Genomic DNA, 13562 nt, shown 5'->3' with positions numbered 1-13562 from the left:
TATTTATTTCCTACTCATAGTTTTCAAATTTCTGATGATATATCACATTTATGTGCCCAAAAAAACTCTTAATATGACAAACTAAATTCTTATGGTTGCCTTCCATTATTCACCAATAAAAATGCCGTTTTGTACTTTCCAAGTGGCACATCGAAGGATTTATTTGATTGTCGTAAGGCTTTGAAATATTGCATTTTTATTTTGACTGCGAATACCCAGATTTAATGTTTAAATTTTATGAGTGATATGAGATGTGACATGCGAAGAAAACTGTCATTGTTCTTTGGTCGTAACTCGAGGTAATATAACGTGTCATTTGTCATTCGATTTGACGTTCTGTATTCGAGGAATATAAGGATGCGTGATATTTTTTGGAAGTTTCTTCCCTGAATTGAGGCCAAACGAAAAAACAGACTTTTCCCTTCTCAGTGAAGAATAATCGAGGAAAAAACTGGTCTTAGATTTGTGGTAAAGTAGCAAAGTGCTATGCATCACAAGAAAATCATAAAAACCTCAGAATCTCGGAACTACTGGCCAGTCTACTTTCAAATTTCGCAAGCACTGTCAATAGTTCATTTCAGAGACATGTACTGGTTCCCAACTCGATCACATTTGCATTTTCGAAAATATTGAGATTTTTTTCTAAACCAAGCAGCGTCGGGTATGTCCATAAACTGGATGGGTGACCTTTCTTGAACAAGTGTGCTTAAACTTTTAACTTCTCTTCAATGCCTGTCTCGTCGTCATTGTCAACATTTCAACGCTATCAGAGTTCAAGTTCTCCACATCCAGCACAATTTCTCATAAACAAACCCCACAAACTATCAAAGCGGCCGAAATTAAAAGTGACTGCAACTTTAGACGCTACAAAATACGTCGTCGACGACATTCAGGAACCGCCAGAGTCTCTTGGCATACGATGAATAGGACCATATACAAGAGCACATAAACGGGTAAATGAAAAACCTTCTAAATCTGGGAAAATGTCCATTTTCCGGCATTCATTCAAAAAGAGGACAATGTTATCAACTTTGCGAGGGTGGAGACGGGGCTATATGCGACTCGGGGGTTAAGTTGGAAGTTAGTGAGGAAGTTCTCTGGATGTGTGGGAGGATGGGGGGAGGGAATGATGGGTTTGGGGGTCACGATATTGCACAAGCGGAGTTTGCATGCTGGTTTTTGTGCACTTCGTGAAGGGGAACAACGAGAGTTCTGAAAGGGATCTCCGGGAAACAGAATTGTATTTCAATAAGGATATACAGGCTGTCTGAAAATTAAAATATATGCGATATTCGACAAATTGGGTACTTTGGCTGAATGCAATCCTGTTTAAAAGATCCACAGATGTGTAGTGTCACAGATTTAGCTAGTTATTCTGAAGGTAACTTTGTTTTTCCAGGGTTGGCACAGCTCATTATGAAAACTCAAAATGGCTATATGTTTTTGTCAGAGCCGAATCGAAAAAAATGAAATTGTAGCTGAGGTATTTTGAATTTAGACTCAATAAAAACATACAGGCTGTCTAAAAATTAAAGCGATTAAGATTTCGAGGAAGTGTTTCAGTTTGGGCATTGCTTTCTCTCACCTCTTCGGTGAGAGTTGATTTCCTTTTATAATATACCTACACCTCCTACACTTTTTATTTAGCACTTGATTGTCCATGGAAATATGACACATTTCACTCTGTTTAGTACGAAAATGTGGAGTTATGACGCTTGTCAAAACATTTTTGGGTTTTAAATCAACGCTATGTTGGCCGTTCTACGTAAAAGTTTCTGTTAATACGTATTTTATTACTATGTCGAATCTCTTCGGAAAATATGTGACGAACTTAATTGAAGTTTATACAAACTGATTGAAGGCATACCAAACCCAGTTATTTGCATGGAAAATACAAGGGTTCAGTATAATATCGTAATATGCACTAGCTTGAGGAGAGTTAATGTTCGTTATCTTCTTTGGCTAAAGTTTGAATAAGTTACATCAGTTGTAGATTTTAAAAATATTAACCCGAAGATGAAATGCATATGATGCAGTAGTTGGGAATGGGTATCTCCCGAAGGTATCAACAGAATTGCAAGAGTGTTAAATTCTTCAAAAAAAATCATCTCGCATCAATAGAAGTAAAAGGAATTGAAGGAAGTTTCAAGTCAAGAAGAACTTTACCTTCGAACAAAAATTTTACATGAATAAATAATTGACAAGACAACTGGCGAGTATTTGTGGCTATTCATCTTAATACATTGATAAAATAATAATGAGATATTTACTGGTACCTTAAAACATTTACAATGTATAGGACAAGTCAAATGAAAAATAGAAAAATCAATTTTCGGGAACTTATTCTACGATGACATTTATCGAAAATCCTGTAGTAAACTTTTCGCATTAATTCACTCAAACATAAAATTCTCAAATGTCAACACTTTTTTGGGTCTCCCAATAGAAGAAAATTCTTTGTCATCCCCTTCATCCACAATCTTCCTGATTGTGGAAATATTCAGCTGAATATAAGTCGTTTAGATACAGATGAAACATTATATAAATTCTCTTACATTGAATATGTTCGCTACCGTCTGACGTATTGTGGATTTTAGAATATCAGGGTATAACTATTTGAATGAGCGGACTTGAATTCTAAATAGCACTTCCTGAAACCCTGTCTCTTTTTTCAATCACTTTCGGCATTATCGTAATAAAAATTGATATTAGTTGTGGCAACGGCGTTATGACATTAACGACATTTAATGAGTGCCAACCTTACTCCGTTCTAGTTATAAAAACTTGAGAAAATTATTTCATGACCAACCGAGGGCTAAAATAAGAGTGAATGGTGTAAAGGTACATTTGTACATGTACCAAGAAATAAATAGTAGTTAACCACTTTTTGTGTGAGTGTGAAACTCCTAACCTGTAAAATTTCCTCTACAAAAGTTAACCATCGATTATAAAAGCGGGTGTTAATGATAAATATGTAAGTAGAACGGACAACACAGCGTTGATTTAACACCGAAAATTGTTTTGACAAGCGTCATAACCTAACATTTTCGTACCACAGAATGCGGAACGTGTCAAAATTCCAAGGCCAACCGACTGCTTCCATCAAAGTGAACGGACCAAATGCGTTTTTCTTCGAACTTGACCAGTTTTTCGTGGCCTATATGGAAAATTTGCATTTCCCGATCGATTTGCGAGCCGCGTCTCCACAGTGGCTGCCTCGGACCACTTGGACCCCATTCAAATGGCCCGTACGGGAGGATCGCCCACGTTTTCATTCATTTTCCGGACCGGGAAAGGGGGGAAAACTCCCCGCACGTGCGGGAAAAGCTCGCGCCGACGGGAAAGCCGGAAAAGCCGATCTCGGAAAACTCGGCAGACAGTTGGTGCGTCGACTGTTGCTCCCCGCGGACGTTTCCCGGATACACAGGGTGTTCTAGTGCAGTGCGTGCACCGATGCGGTGGCCGCCGTGAGAGGACACATGTTCGGAACTTGTGGGTAAGTAATTTTTTTTTTAATTTTTGAAGGATACTTTTAAAATTGAAAACATTTTTCTTCTATTGGAAAAGATGTGTTTTTGGCAGGTCCTTTTATCGTTATTTGAGTTCTATGTTGAAGGTCGACAAGAAGTGATGTTAAATTTTGCAAGGAAAGTATTAACTTAACCCAACTTTTTGGGAATTTTTCGATGGTCAACTTGCGAGTAGTTTTTCTTCCAGGAAAATCACCGTAGATATTTATGTGATACATATTCTGAAAGAGCAATTCTTCTAGTTATAAATCTGCGAATTTCATCCATTTCGACGCAACTGTTCGGTCTTGACGAATCTCAAGTGAAGTATTGCATTTTTGAAAAATGCCATTTCCAAGATGAAAATCTAAACGAAGGGAGATAGTCTTACGAAATTGGTCGCAATAGATTAAGCGTGTTCGAAAACCTTAATTTTCATACCAAAATTTCAGATATCTGGTCCTGTTTTGGAGAAAATAATTTTTTTTGTTTTTCCACTTTTCATTTTCGAGTTGACTTCGATGTGCTCTCTGGAGTGCAATTCTCTATCGAAGCATCAACTGTTTGGTTTTCTAGAATCTTCAAAACAAATTCTATGCACTCCATATCCTAAGACAGTAATAGAACATCCTGATTTTCAGGGAGAGTAGCAAATAGGTCATTTTAGGGGGGTCTAACCCCTTGCTCATTTTTGACCCAAAAAATCGAGATTTTCGAAATCGAGTTTTTGTGCTTGGGTGGAAGCCTAGGCAACGCTGATTGTATAACTGGAAATCCCAATTTGATCAGACGAATATAACAGGAGATATCGCAGATTGAAATTTGCAAATTTTTGAAAAATGCCATTTCCAAGATGAAAATCTAAACGACGGAAGATAGGCTTTCGAAAATACTCGCAATAGATTCAGCGTGTTCGAAAACCTATATTTTCATACCAAAATTTCAAATATTTGGCCCTGTTTAGGAGAAAATAATTTTTTTTGTTTTTCCACTTTTCATTTTCGAGTTGACTTCGAAGAGCTCTCTGGAGTGCAATTCTCTGTTGAATCATCAACTGTTTGGTTTTCTAGAATCTTCAAAACAAATTCTATGCACTCCATATCCTAAGACAGTAATAGAACATCCTGATTTTCAGGGAGAGTAGCAAATAGGTCATTTTAGGGGGGTCTAACCCCTTGCTCATTTTTGACCCAAAAAATCGAGATTTTCGAAATCGAGTTTTTGTGCTTGGGTTGAAGCCTAGGCAACGCTGATTGTATAACTGGAAATCCCAATTTGATCAGACGAATATAACAGGAGATATCGCAGATTGAAATTTGCAAATTTTTGAAAAATGCCATTTCCAAAATGAAAATCTAAACAAAGGAAGATAGGCTTTCGAAAATACTCGCAATAGATTCAGCGTGTTCGAAAACCTATATTTTCATACCAAACTTTCCAATATCTGACACTGTTTTGGAGAAAATAATTTTTTTTGTTTTTCCACTTTTCATTTTCGAGTTGACTTCGAAGAGCTCTCTGGAGTGCAATTCTCTATTGAATCATCAACAGTTTGGTTTCCTAGAATCTTCAAAACAAATTCTATGCACTCCATATCCTAAGACAGTAATAGAACATCCTGATTTTCAGGGAGAGTAGCAAATAGGTCATTTTAGGGGGGTCTAACCCCTTGCTCATTTTTGACCCAAAAAATCGAGATTTTCGAAATCGAGTTTTTGTGCTTGGGTGGAAGCCTTAGCAATGCTGATTATAAAACCGGAAGTCTCAATTGGATCAGATGAATATAACAAGAGATATCGCAGATTGAAAATTGCAAATTTTTGAAAAATGCCATTTCCAAGATGAAAATCTAAACGAAGGAAGATAGGCTTTCGAAAATACTCGCAATAGATTCAGCGTGTTCGAAAACCTATATTTTCATACCAAAATTTCAAATATCTGGCCCAGTTTAGGAGAAAATAATTTTTTTTGTTTTTCCACTTTTCATTTTCGAGTTGACTTCGAAGAGCTCTCTGGAGTGCAATTCTCTATTGAATCATCAACTGTTTAGTTTTCTAGAATCTTCATAACAAGTTCTATGCACTCCATATCCTAAGACACTAATAGAACATCCTGATGTTCAGACAGAGTAGCAAATAGGTCATTTTAGGGGGGTCTAACCCCTTGCTCATTTTTGACCCAAAAAAACGATATTTTCGAAATCGAGTTTTTGTGCTAGGGTGGAAGCCTAGGCAACGCTGATTATAGAACCGAAAATCCCAATTGGATCAGGGGTATATAACAGGAGTTATTGCAGATTGAAATTTACAATTTTTGAAAAATGCCATTTCCAGGATGAAAATCTAAACGAAGGGAGATAGGCCTTCGAAACTGCTCGCAATAGATTCAGCGTGTTCGAAAACCTATATTTTCATACCAAAATTTCAAATATCTGGCCCAGTTTAGGAGAAAATAATTTTTTTTGTTTTTCCACTTTTCAATTTCGAGTTGACTTCGAAAAGAGTAAACATACTTTGATTTCTCATGAATGGATATTTGGTGGTGGACAAAAATTAACATTTGTGGAGCAGTAAAATCATAATTCATTGTTATGGGTATGTACTGTTCGATTTTACATAAGTAAATTCAGATAAAAATTTAACTCAAACTAACTCCGCATTCCAACGATAATTCTATCGAAACATCTGAAGAACTAGTGTGGAAAAAATCACGGAAATAAGAATAATTGGCTTTCACCACACAAAAAAACCCCGAAAACCAACGTTCTGACCAGTCCGCCTTCATACAACCATCTCATAGTTCAACAATAACCACCCACCCTCACTTCCCCACATAAAAAGACGTCGACTTCGACTCATTGCCCAAATTATATTGTTTCGAAGACATAAAGACCTTCGCAATGGACCATCCCACCCGATGATGGCCCCTCATCAGCAGAAATCCTCCGTTCTGGGAAATGAGAGCGCACATCCAGGTGTAAAAACATCCCCTACGGTTCCAGGTAGAATTGGGGGTTGTAAAACTCAATTATTTTTTGTTTATCGCACCTCGGAGAGCGGCGTTACAATTGCAAGGTGTGACGTAGTTCCGCTTTTATGAGTTCTTCCGAGATTTCACACTTAGGGATGAACTGGTTGGCGAATATCCTCAGAAAAGGGAGATTTAGTTTCCCCTGTATGTCGAGGAATGTGGGCTGAAGGTTGTTCTGTAACATCCTCTAGGTATTTGTACGAAATTTGTATGTTATATTAGGTACGCAACTTTTGATGTATAATTGAGGAGTGTTTCATGTACCATCCTCTGAGTGGGGTGGACTGGTGGCCTATTTATAGAAACCCAATCGAGTTCATAATCAGCATTGTTGAGGTTCCCCTATAAAAACATGAGATCGCATTGGAAAATCTCGAATTTTTGGGACAAAAATGAGCAAGGGGTTAGACCCCCCTAAAATGACCTATTTGCTACTCTGTCTGAATATCAGGATATTCTATTACTGTTTTAGAATATGAAGTGCATGGCATTTGTTTCGAAGATTCTAGAAAACCAAACAGTTGATGATTCGATAGAGAATTGCACTCCAGAGAGCTCTTCAAAGTCAACTCACAAATGAGAAGTGGAAAAACAAAAATTATTTTCTCCTAAGCAGGGAGAGATATTTGAAATTTTGGAATGAAAATATAGGTTCTCGAACACGCTGTATCTATTGCGGGCAATTTCGAAAGTCTATCTCCCTTCGTTTAGATTTTCATCTTGGAAATGGCATTTTTCAAAAATTGCAATTTTCAATCTGCGATATCTACTGTTATATTCGTCTGATCCAATTGGAATTTCCGGTTATATAATCAGCGTTGCCTAGGTTTCCACCCTAGCTTAAATACTCGATTTCGAAAATTTCGATTTTTTGGGTCAAAAATGAGCAAGGGGTTAAACCCCCCTAAAATGACCTATTTGCTGCTCTTTCTGAAAATCAGGATGTTCTATTGCTGTCTTAGGCTATGGAGTACATGGAATTTGTTTTGAAGATTCTAGAAAACCAAACAGTTGAGGATTCGATAGAGAATTGCGCTCCAGAGAGCTCTTCGAAGTCAACTCGAAAATGAAAAGTGGAAAAACAAAAAAAATTATTTTCCCCTAAACAGGGCCAAATATTCGAAATTTTGGTATGAAAATATAGGTTTTCAAATACGCTAAATCTTCTTCTTACCTCTCAAATTTCGATCTGTCTTACCCTAAAGCCCGTTTGTAACAGCCGAGAATTCTCTGGAGAATTCTCTACCAAATTTTTGTATTTTGTATTCAACTGAACAGAGAATTATACCGAAAATGCGTATGTAACAGTAAATAATCCACGGCGCATGAAATCTCGAGTAAATTTTCTAGAGCATTCTCGTCTGTTGCAAACGGGCTCAACATAGATGTACCAAAAAATTATCGAAATAAATTCTGACTGTTCCCTTTGTTTCAGTATACTTAAAGTCAATATCAAGAAGATTATAATTCAATATCACATTCGAAACAATATTGACGTGGATCACATCAAAGTGCGCCTCTTAAGATCCCTCAGGAACATCTCCCATCTGGAAGAATAACAAAAACCCCTTGCGATCTTTCAAGATGGCACCCTCCCACTCCAACCTCCACCCTACAATCCTCGCAAACAACCTCATACCGCGACATATTTCAGTCCGTTAACAATCCGCGGCGAAATAATAAACGTAAACCGCATAAAACATGGAGGTGGGCGGGGGAGCGCCCGGGCGGTAAACTTCGCTGGCGCCCGTTAAGTTTATAGTCTCGAAATCGCGAAAACTATCCGGATCCGGCTATTATTATCAGGTTGTGTACTCCAGATTCCAGGTGACTGGTCGTTGACTCCGGGCGAGATAACAACCCCCGGCGCCCACCCCCGAGCCACCCCTACCCCACAGGCCCGGTGCCCAATTCTCCAGGAGCCGCCAGTCTAGACAAACAACCGTGCCCGTTTTATGACGCAACTGTGTCATCGGAAACTGATTATTTTTCGGGGTTTGGAAGGGTTCACCTGGGGGCATTTGGAGCCCTGGGCCACTAGGGATGCCAAGAAGGCCGAACAATGATTCTCCTACAATCTCCTACCAATTTCCAATAAAGATACACTGCGCAAAAAAATTTACGCAGAAAGGTTTAGAGTTTCCATACAAGTGTGTCCAGAATGTTGCAGCGATTCAGGGAGACAGGTATGAATGTCCGAAAACCAGGACAGGGTAGACCACGGGTAACAACTGCCATTCAAGAACGTTACTTGAGAGTTTCTTCGTTGAGACAACGGTTTGCAACCGCTCGCCTCCTTCAAATTCAGCTTGAGCAAACTCATTAGGTGCAAATTAGCACTCAGACAATAAGAAATCGCCTGAGAGAATATGATTTAAGGCCTCGTGTCGCGGCAAGAGGCCCATCTCTCACCCCAGCCCATCGAAGGGCGCGTTTGGATTTTGCGAGAGAGCATATCCATTGGGAAGAGGCCGATTGGGAAAGAGTTCTCTTCACAGATGAGTCTAGATTCTGCCTCTACCATTGTGATCGACGTTCCCTTGTAGACAGACGTCCACATGAAAGATATGCTCAGGGCAATTTCCTGAATACTACTGGTTTCGGGGGAGGATCGATTATTGTATGGGGTGGAATATCTTTGACTGCTCGCACAGACCTAGTGGTCGTTGATAATGGAACTATGAATGCTGATAAGTATATAAGGAACCTTCTTGAAGAGCATGTAGTGCCATTTGCCCCATACATAGGTGAAAATTTCATTTTTATAGACGATAATGCCAGACCCCATCGTGCGCGCATCGTTCAGGAGTACCTTGAAGAGTTTGAAGTCTCTCGAATGGAATGGCCAGCAAGAAGTCCAGATCTCAATCCGATTGAGCAGGTTTGGGATAACCTCAATAGAAGGCTGAGAAGTTCAGAAAATCATCCAGCTACTCTTAAGGACTTAGGAATCCAACTCGGAGAAATCTGGGAAGGATTAGATCAGAACATTTTAAGATCACTCATTTTGAGTATAAACCGTCGTTGCCGAGCTGTAATTAACGCAAGGGGTGGAAATACCAAGTATTAAATCACTTATCAGCATTTCAGTATTTTGAAAATTGTTCATTTCTCTTCATTGACATAAGATTCGGTGAAATCCTGAATTTTTCTTTCATATAATGTGTCTTGTTTCGTTCAAAACCTTCCCGAGAGAACATAAAAAATCAGTTATAAAGTCAATGTAGAGTTAACTTTCATTAAAATTGAGATTCTCAGAATGTGCGTTAATTTTTTTGCGTAGTGTATTTTGACACTCGGTTGGCCATGGAAATTCGACACATTCCACTCTGTATAGTACGAAAATGTGGGGTTATGTCGCTTGTCATTATCTTGTTGGAAAAGTGGGTTGAAGAGAGTCCGCATTTAAGACAGATACCACTACCGTATTCACAATTCTGTTCATCCACGTGGCTAAACCAGAACCTATTTGATTCGATCATATTTCTTCCAAGTCAGCCCTCTACGAAAACATGATATTCTCATATTTTCAATAAATATCAGCCTCTGGCCATCCATCTCTCCGATATTGCTCAAACCCCGTGGAACCCCAACAATCAACCATTCATTTTACTTCGGAATTCCAAGAAGATACATTTCGCATCGTAGCTGAGAACGATTAAGAAATAACGATTACGGGGAAGAGGATTTACGCAAGGTGCTTCAATACGTTCTGAGATAGCGCCTGTGACAAGATTAAACGGATATTTGTCGAACAAACCAACAAACCGAGACGACATGTGGAATTTCTCATTTTGCAGCTATTCTACACCCACTATAACGAAGCGCCAACTATACTCGGTGACAGTAGAAGTGTCACAGTTATTTTATTCAACTTTGATCCTACCAATCTGCTTCTCAGAGCTGCTGTTTTACTTTTACATATCAAAATTTGTACGAAATTCTCACCTGACAGTGAAAAATTCCAGAAGTTTGAATGCGATTTAATGAACTCAAAGTGACAGATCTTTTTCTCTCTTACAGATTCTCCTTTACGCATTGTGCCTCAGTTTACCAGTTGATTTTCGAATAGTTCCTGTACTTGTTTTCTTACCCTTTCAATTTTACAAAGGGACAAACTAGCATCAACTTCAACCCCTGCCACAAGGTTGAAATTTCCACGTCTTCGAATCAAACTCGAGGTTTTTTGTCATTTGTCAGATTTGTAGGTGTTCAGCTCTCTTAATCTAGTCTCCTGACAATAACAGATTGAGAGTTCAAGCCACAAGCCACACATCTGCCGATTCAGATGCTTTCGTCTTTTAATGGCTCATATAAGAGCAAATAGAAAGGATGCATTGTGAAATACACAGCCGAGTGCGCCATCTATCGCCAGATAGCTGAATATGCTAACTAGATAGCATATTCCGTCTCTAGATTTCTGTAAAATAGGTATGAGGTTCACCGAACCTTTACATTTCAACAATTCAACATAAACCATAACTTGATTATTATGTGGCCGAAAAATTGAGTTGAATAAATTATTCCTTTTCCTCTGAGACTTCTAATGGCACTGAGTATAGTTGCTTATCACGATATTCATGCAAACACGAGAAATCGCTGGAGTTCCATCGTCATTCTCACACACAGGGATAATTTGCAAATAGAGATCCGAGTATTGGTACTTGGAATGTGATGTTCGACGTTGTTTTGTTTTTCTTTAATTGTGATAAGTTGATGGTTGTGGCTATTGACAATATTGAGAGAACGACACGATAAAAGGAAGTGGTTGGATTGTTAAATAGCTCAGATAGGTAGATCGAATACGAGGAGAGAAATCATTATTATCATTGAAATTTCTTAGTTTGAAATATGTAGATATCGAAAAAGAATTGCAGACTGTACTGGAACAAAACCAAGTAAAGTAGTAAAGTCCTGCAGGAGAAAAAACTGATTCTGTTACATCTTCAGATACTTTTGTAGTTAGGAGTATTGTTAGGACATTTATGTGCAAGATATAGAACCGAATTCCAGACAGTTGGTGAAAAATAACTGATCCTATTGCATACATAGATACTTTTGTAGTTCGTTATTTTCTTCCTCGAAATTGATAGGGAAGCAGCTAGACTGAGATCCTCAATTGGGAAATCAGAAATAGAATATTTCATCTGAAATAATTACCACATGTGAGGACATAAAATTCCTACTATTTGATAGATAGCTGAATCATCATCAATATGTGTATAGGTATACATATACAAAACTTTTCAACCTTGCTCATTCTAGAAGATTACATTACGAGACTCATTCAGTTCGTTTAGGTTAGATTCACTGATGAATCCAACGTCTTCGTAAACAAAGCTGTCTCTCTTCGAAAACTCCATAGATAATAACGATCTTTTTCAATTTTTCACATAAATCCAAACTGCAAAAGTGCAGATCAAGTGTGGGAACGCTGAGTTACCACAACGTTAAGAGTACCGTCGTTTGAGTAAAAGAGTTAAAAGAGTTATGTGCCTCCAGATCGACTTTACGAGTTAAACTGAACTAAGTTTGTCGCCCAGGTCATCGTTTATAGCCACCCATGTCTCGCAATAACAATGTTACGGTTTGTTTTTCTCTTTTTCTTGGCGTTTCGGCAAACATGCACCATAAAATTCTTCGTCGATTTATTGAACTTCGATCGGCAGGGTTCACCTGGAAGGAGGGGAGGTGGTTTTCAATCTGGGGCGAAGCTGTTTCACTCTGAAACTTCAATTCGTTGGTAGCTAACAGGGCTCTATTCTTATCGAAATCCTTCTCGATCAGTCCTTTGGTTTTTTTCTGGAATATTGTTAACCATGAGTTAGGGTAGTGTAGTAGATGGTGGTAGCTATCCACAATATTGCGAGAAAGACACGATAACAGGAAGTTTGAGATATGTAAATGTCATAAACGAATTGCAGACTCTACTGAAAAGAAAAACGAATATAGAAGCGAATGTCCTACAGGACACAGCCATTAATTTTACTGAATTGATGCCAAAAAAAACTGACCCTACTGCATATGCAGATTCATTCATTCATTCATTGCTGTATCCGTTAGCGAGAATAAATCTACAAAAAGACTCAAAGATAAAACTATCAGTGTGATCAAACTTATAATTTCTTAGGGCTACTTGCGACTGTGTGCCCTCCTGTGACTGTAGAGACCCAACCGTGGCCTACAGATCCTTCCACACTCCGGGCATGGATAATCACCAACCAGATCTGGCCGCCGCTGTATTCTTCTCGAGTCTCCATTATAACTGTGGACCAAAGACCTCCACTGTGATCTGTCTAACGCTAGTTGTTCCCAGTTATGATTGGCATTAACTGATTTTAGGGATTGATGCAGTATATCCTTAAACTGCTTATACTGGCCTCCTGGTTTCCGAGCTCCCTGTGTGAATTCGCCATACAGAGCTATTTTGGGGAATCTTGTGTCTTGCATCCTCAGAATGTGGCCGCTCCATCTGAGTCGGGCCCTCGTTAGTTCAGTCTCAATTGTTATACAACTCGCGCTCTGCAAGACTTCTGCATTTGAAACTTTGCGGAACCATCTGTGTGCATTATTTGTCTTAGATGACGTCGTTGCGTTTGTTCAAGCTGTTTAATATGTCGCCTGTAGGGCGTCCAGCTTTCGCTTCCGTAAAGAAGCGTTGGAAGGGCCACTGCTTTGTTAAAAGCTGTCTTGGTCTTCAGATTGAGGTCGTGATTTTGAAACACTCCGTCCTTCAGCTTCCAGAATGCCCGTGATGCCGAATTGATATGGTTGTGTATTTCCCTGTCCAGATAAGCCCTAGTATTTATGAAGCTTCCCAAGTATTTGAACTGCTCGACCTGTTCTAAAATTTCATCATCCAGGCTGATGTCTGTTTGATTTTGGTTTTGTCAATATTGAGTCTAAGGCCTAAAGCTTAGTATATATGGTTATAGGTGTCCAACATTATCTGTAAATCCTCTGAGCTGCTAGCGATAAGTGCGCAGTCGTCTGCATCTTGAAGTTCCGTGATAAACTTTGTAC

At 38.8% G+C, this 13562-nt stretch overlaps 1 protein-coding gene across 1 annotated transcript in view; it reads left to right on the top strand.

The window, feature by feature from the left end:
• The first annotated feature begins 3392 nt into the window (after positions 1–3392).
• LOC123318685 overlaps positions 3393–13562 on the top strand; it is a 78232-nt gene continuing 68062 nt past the window's right edge. Inside the window, exon 1 of the mRNA XM_044905370.1 lies at positions 3393–3496. Within this exon, the coding sequence (XP_044761305.1) occupies positions 3480–3496 (17 nt within the window). The 5' untranslated portion in view covers positions 3393–3479. The remainder of the gene's footprint in view (positions 3497–13562) is intronic.

This window comes from Coccinella septempunctata, chromosome 8 (assembly GCF_907165205.1).
Source record: "Coccinella septempunctata chromosome 8, icCocSept1.1, whole genome shotgun sequence".
Lineage (NCBI taxonomy): Eukaryota > Metazoa > Arthropoda > Insecta > Coleoptera > Coccinellidae > Coccinella > Coccinella septempunctata.
This window is presented reverse-complemented; position numbering and strand designations above follow the sequence as displayed.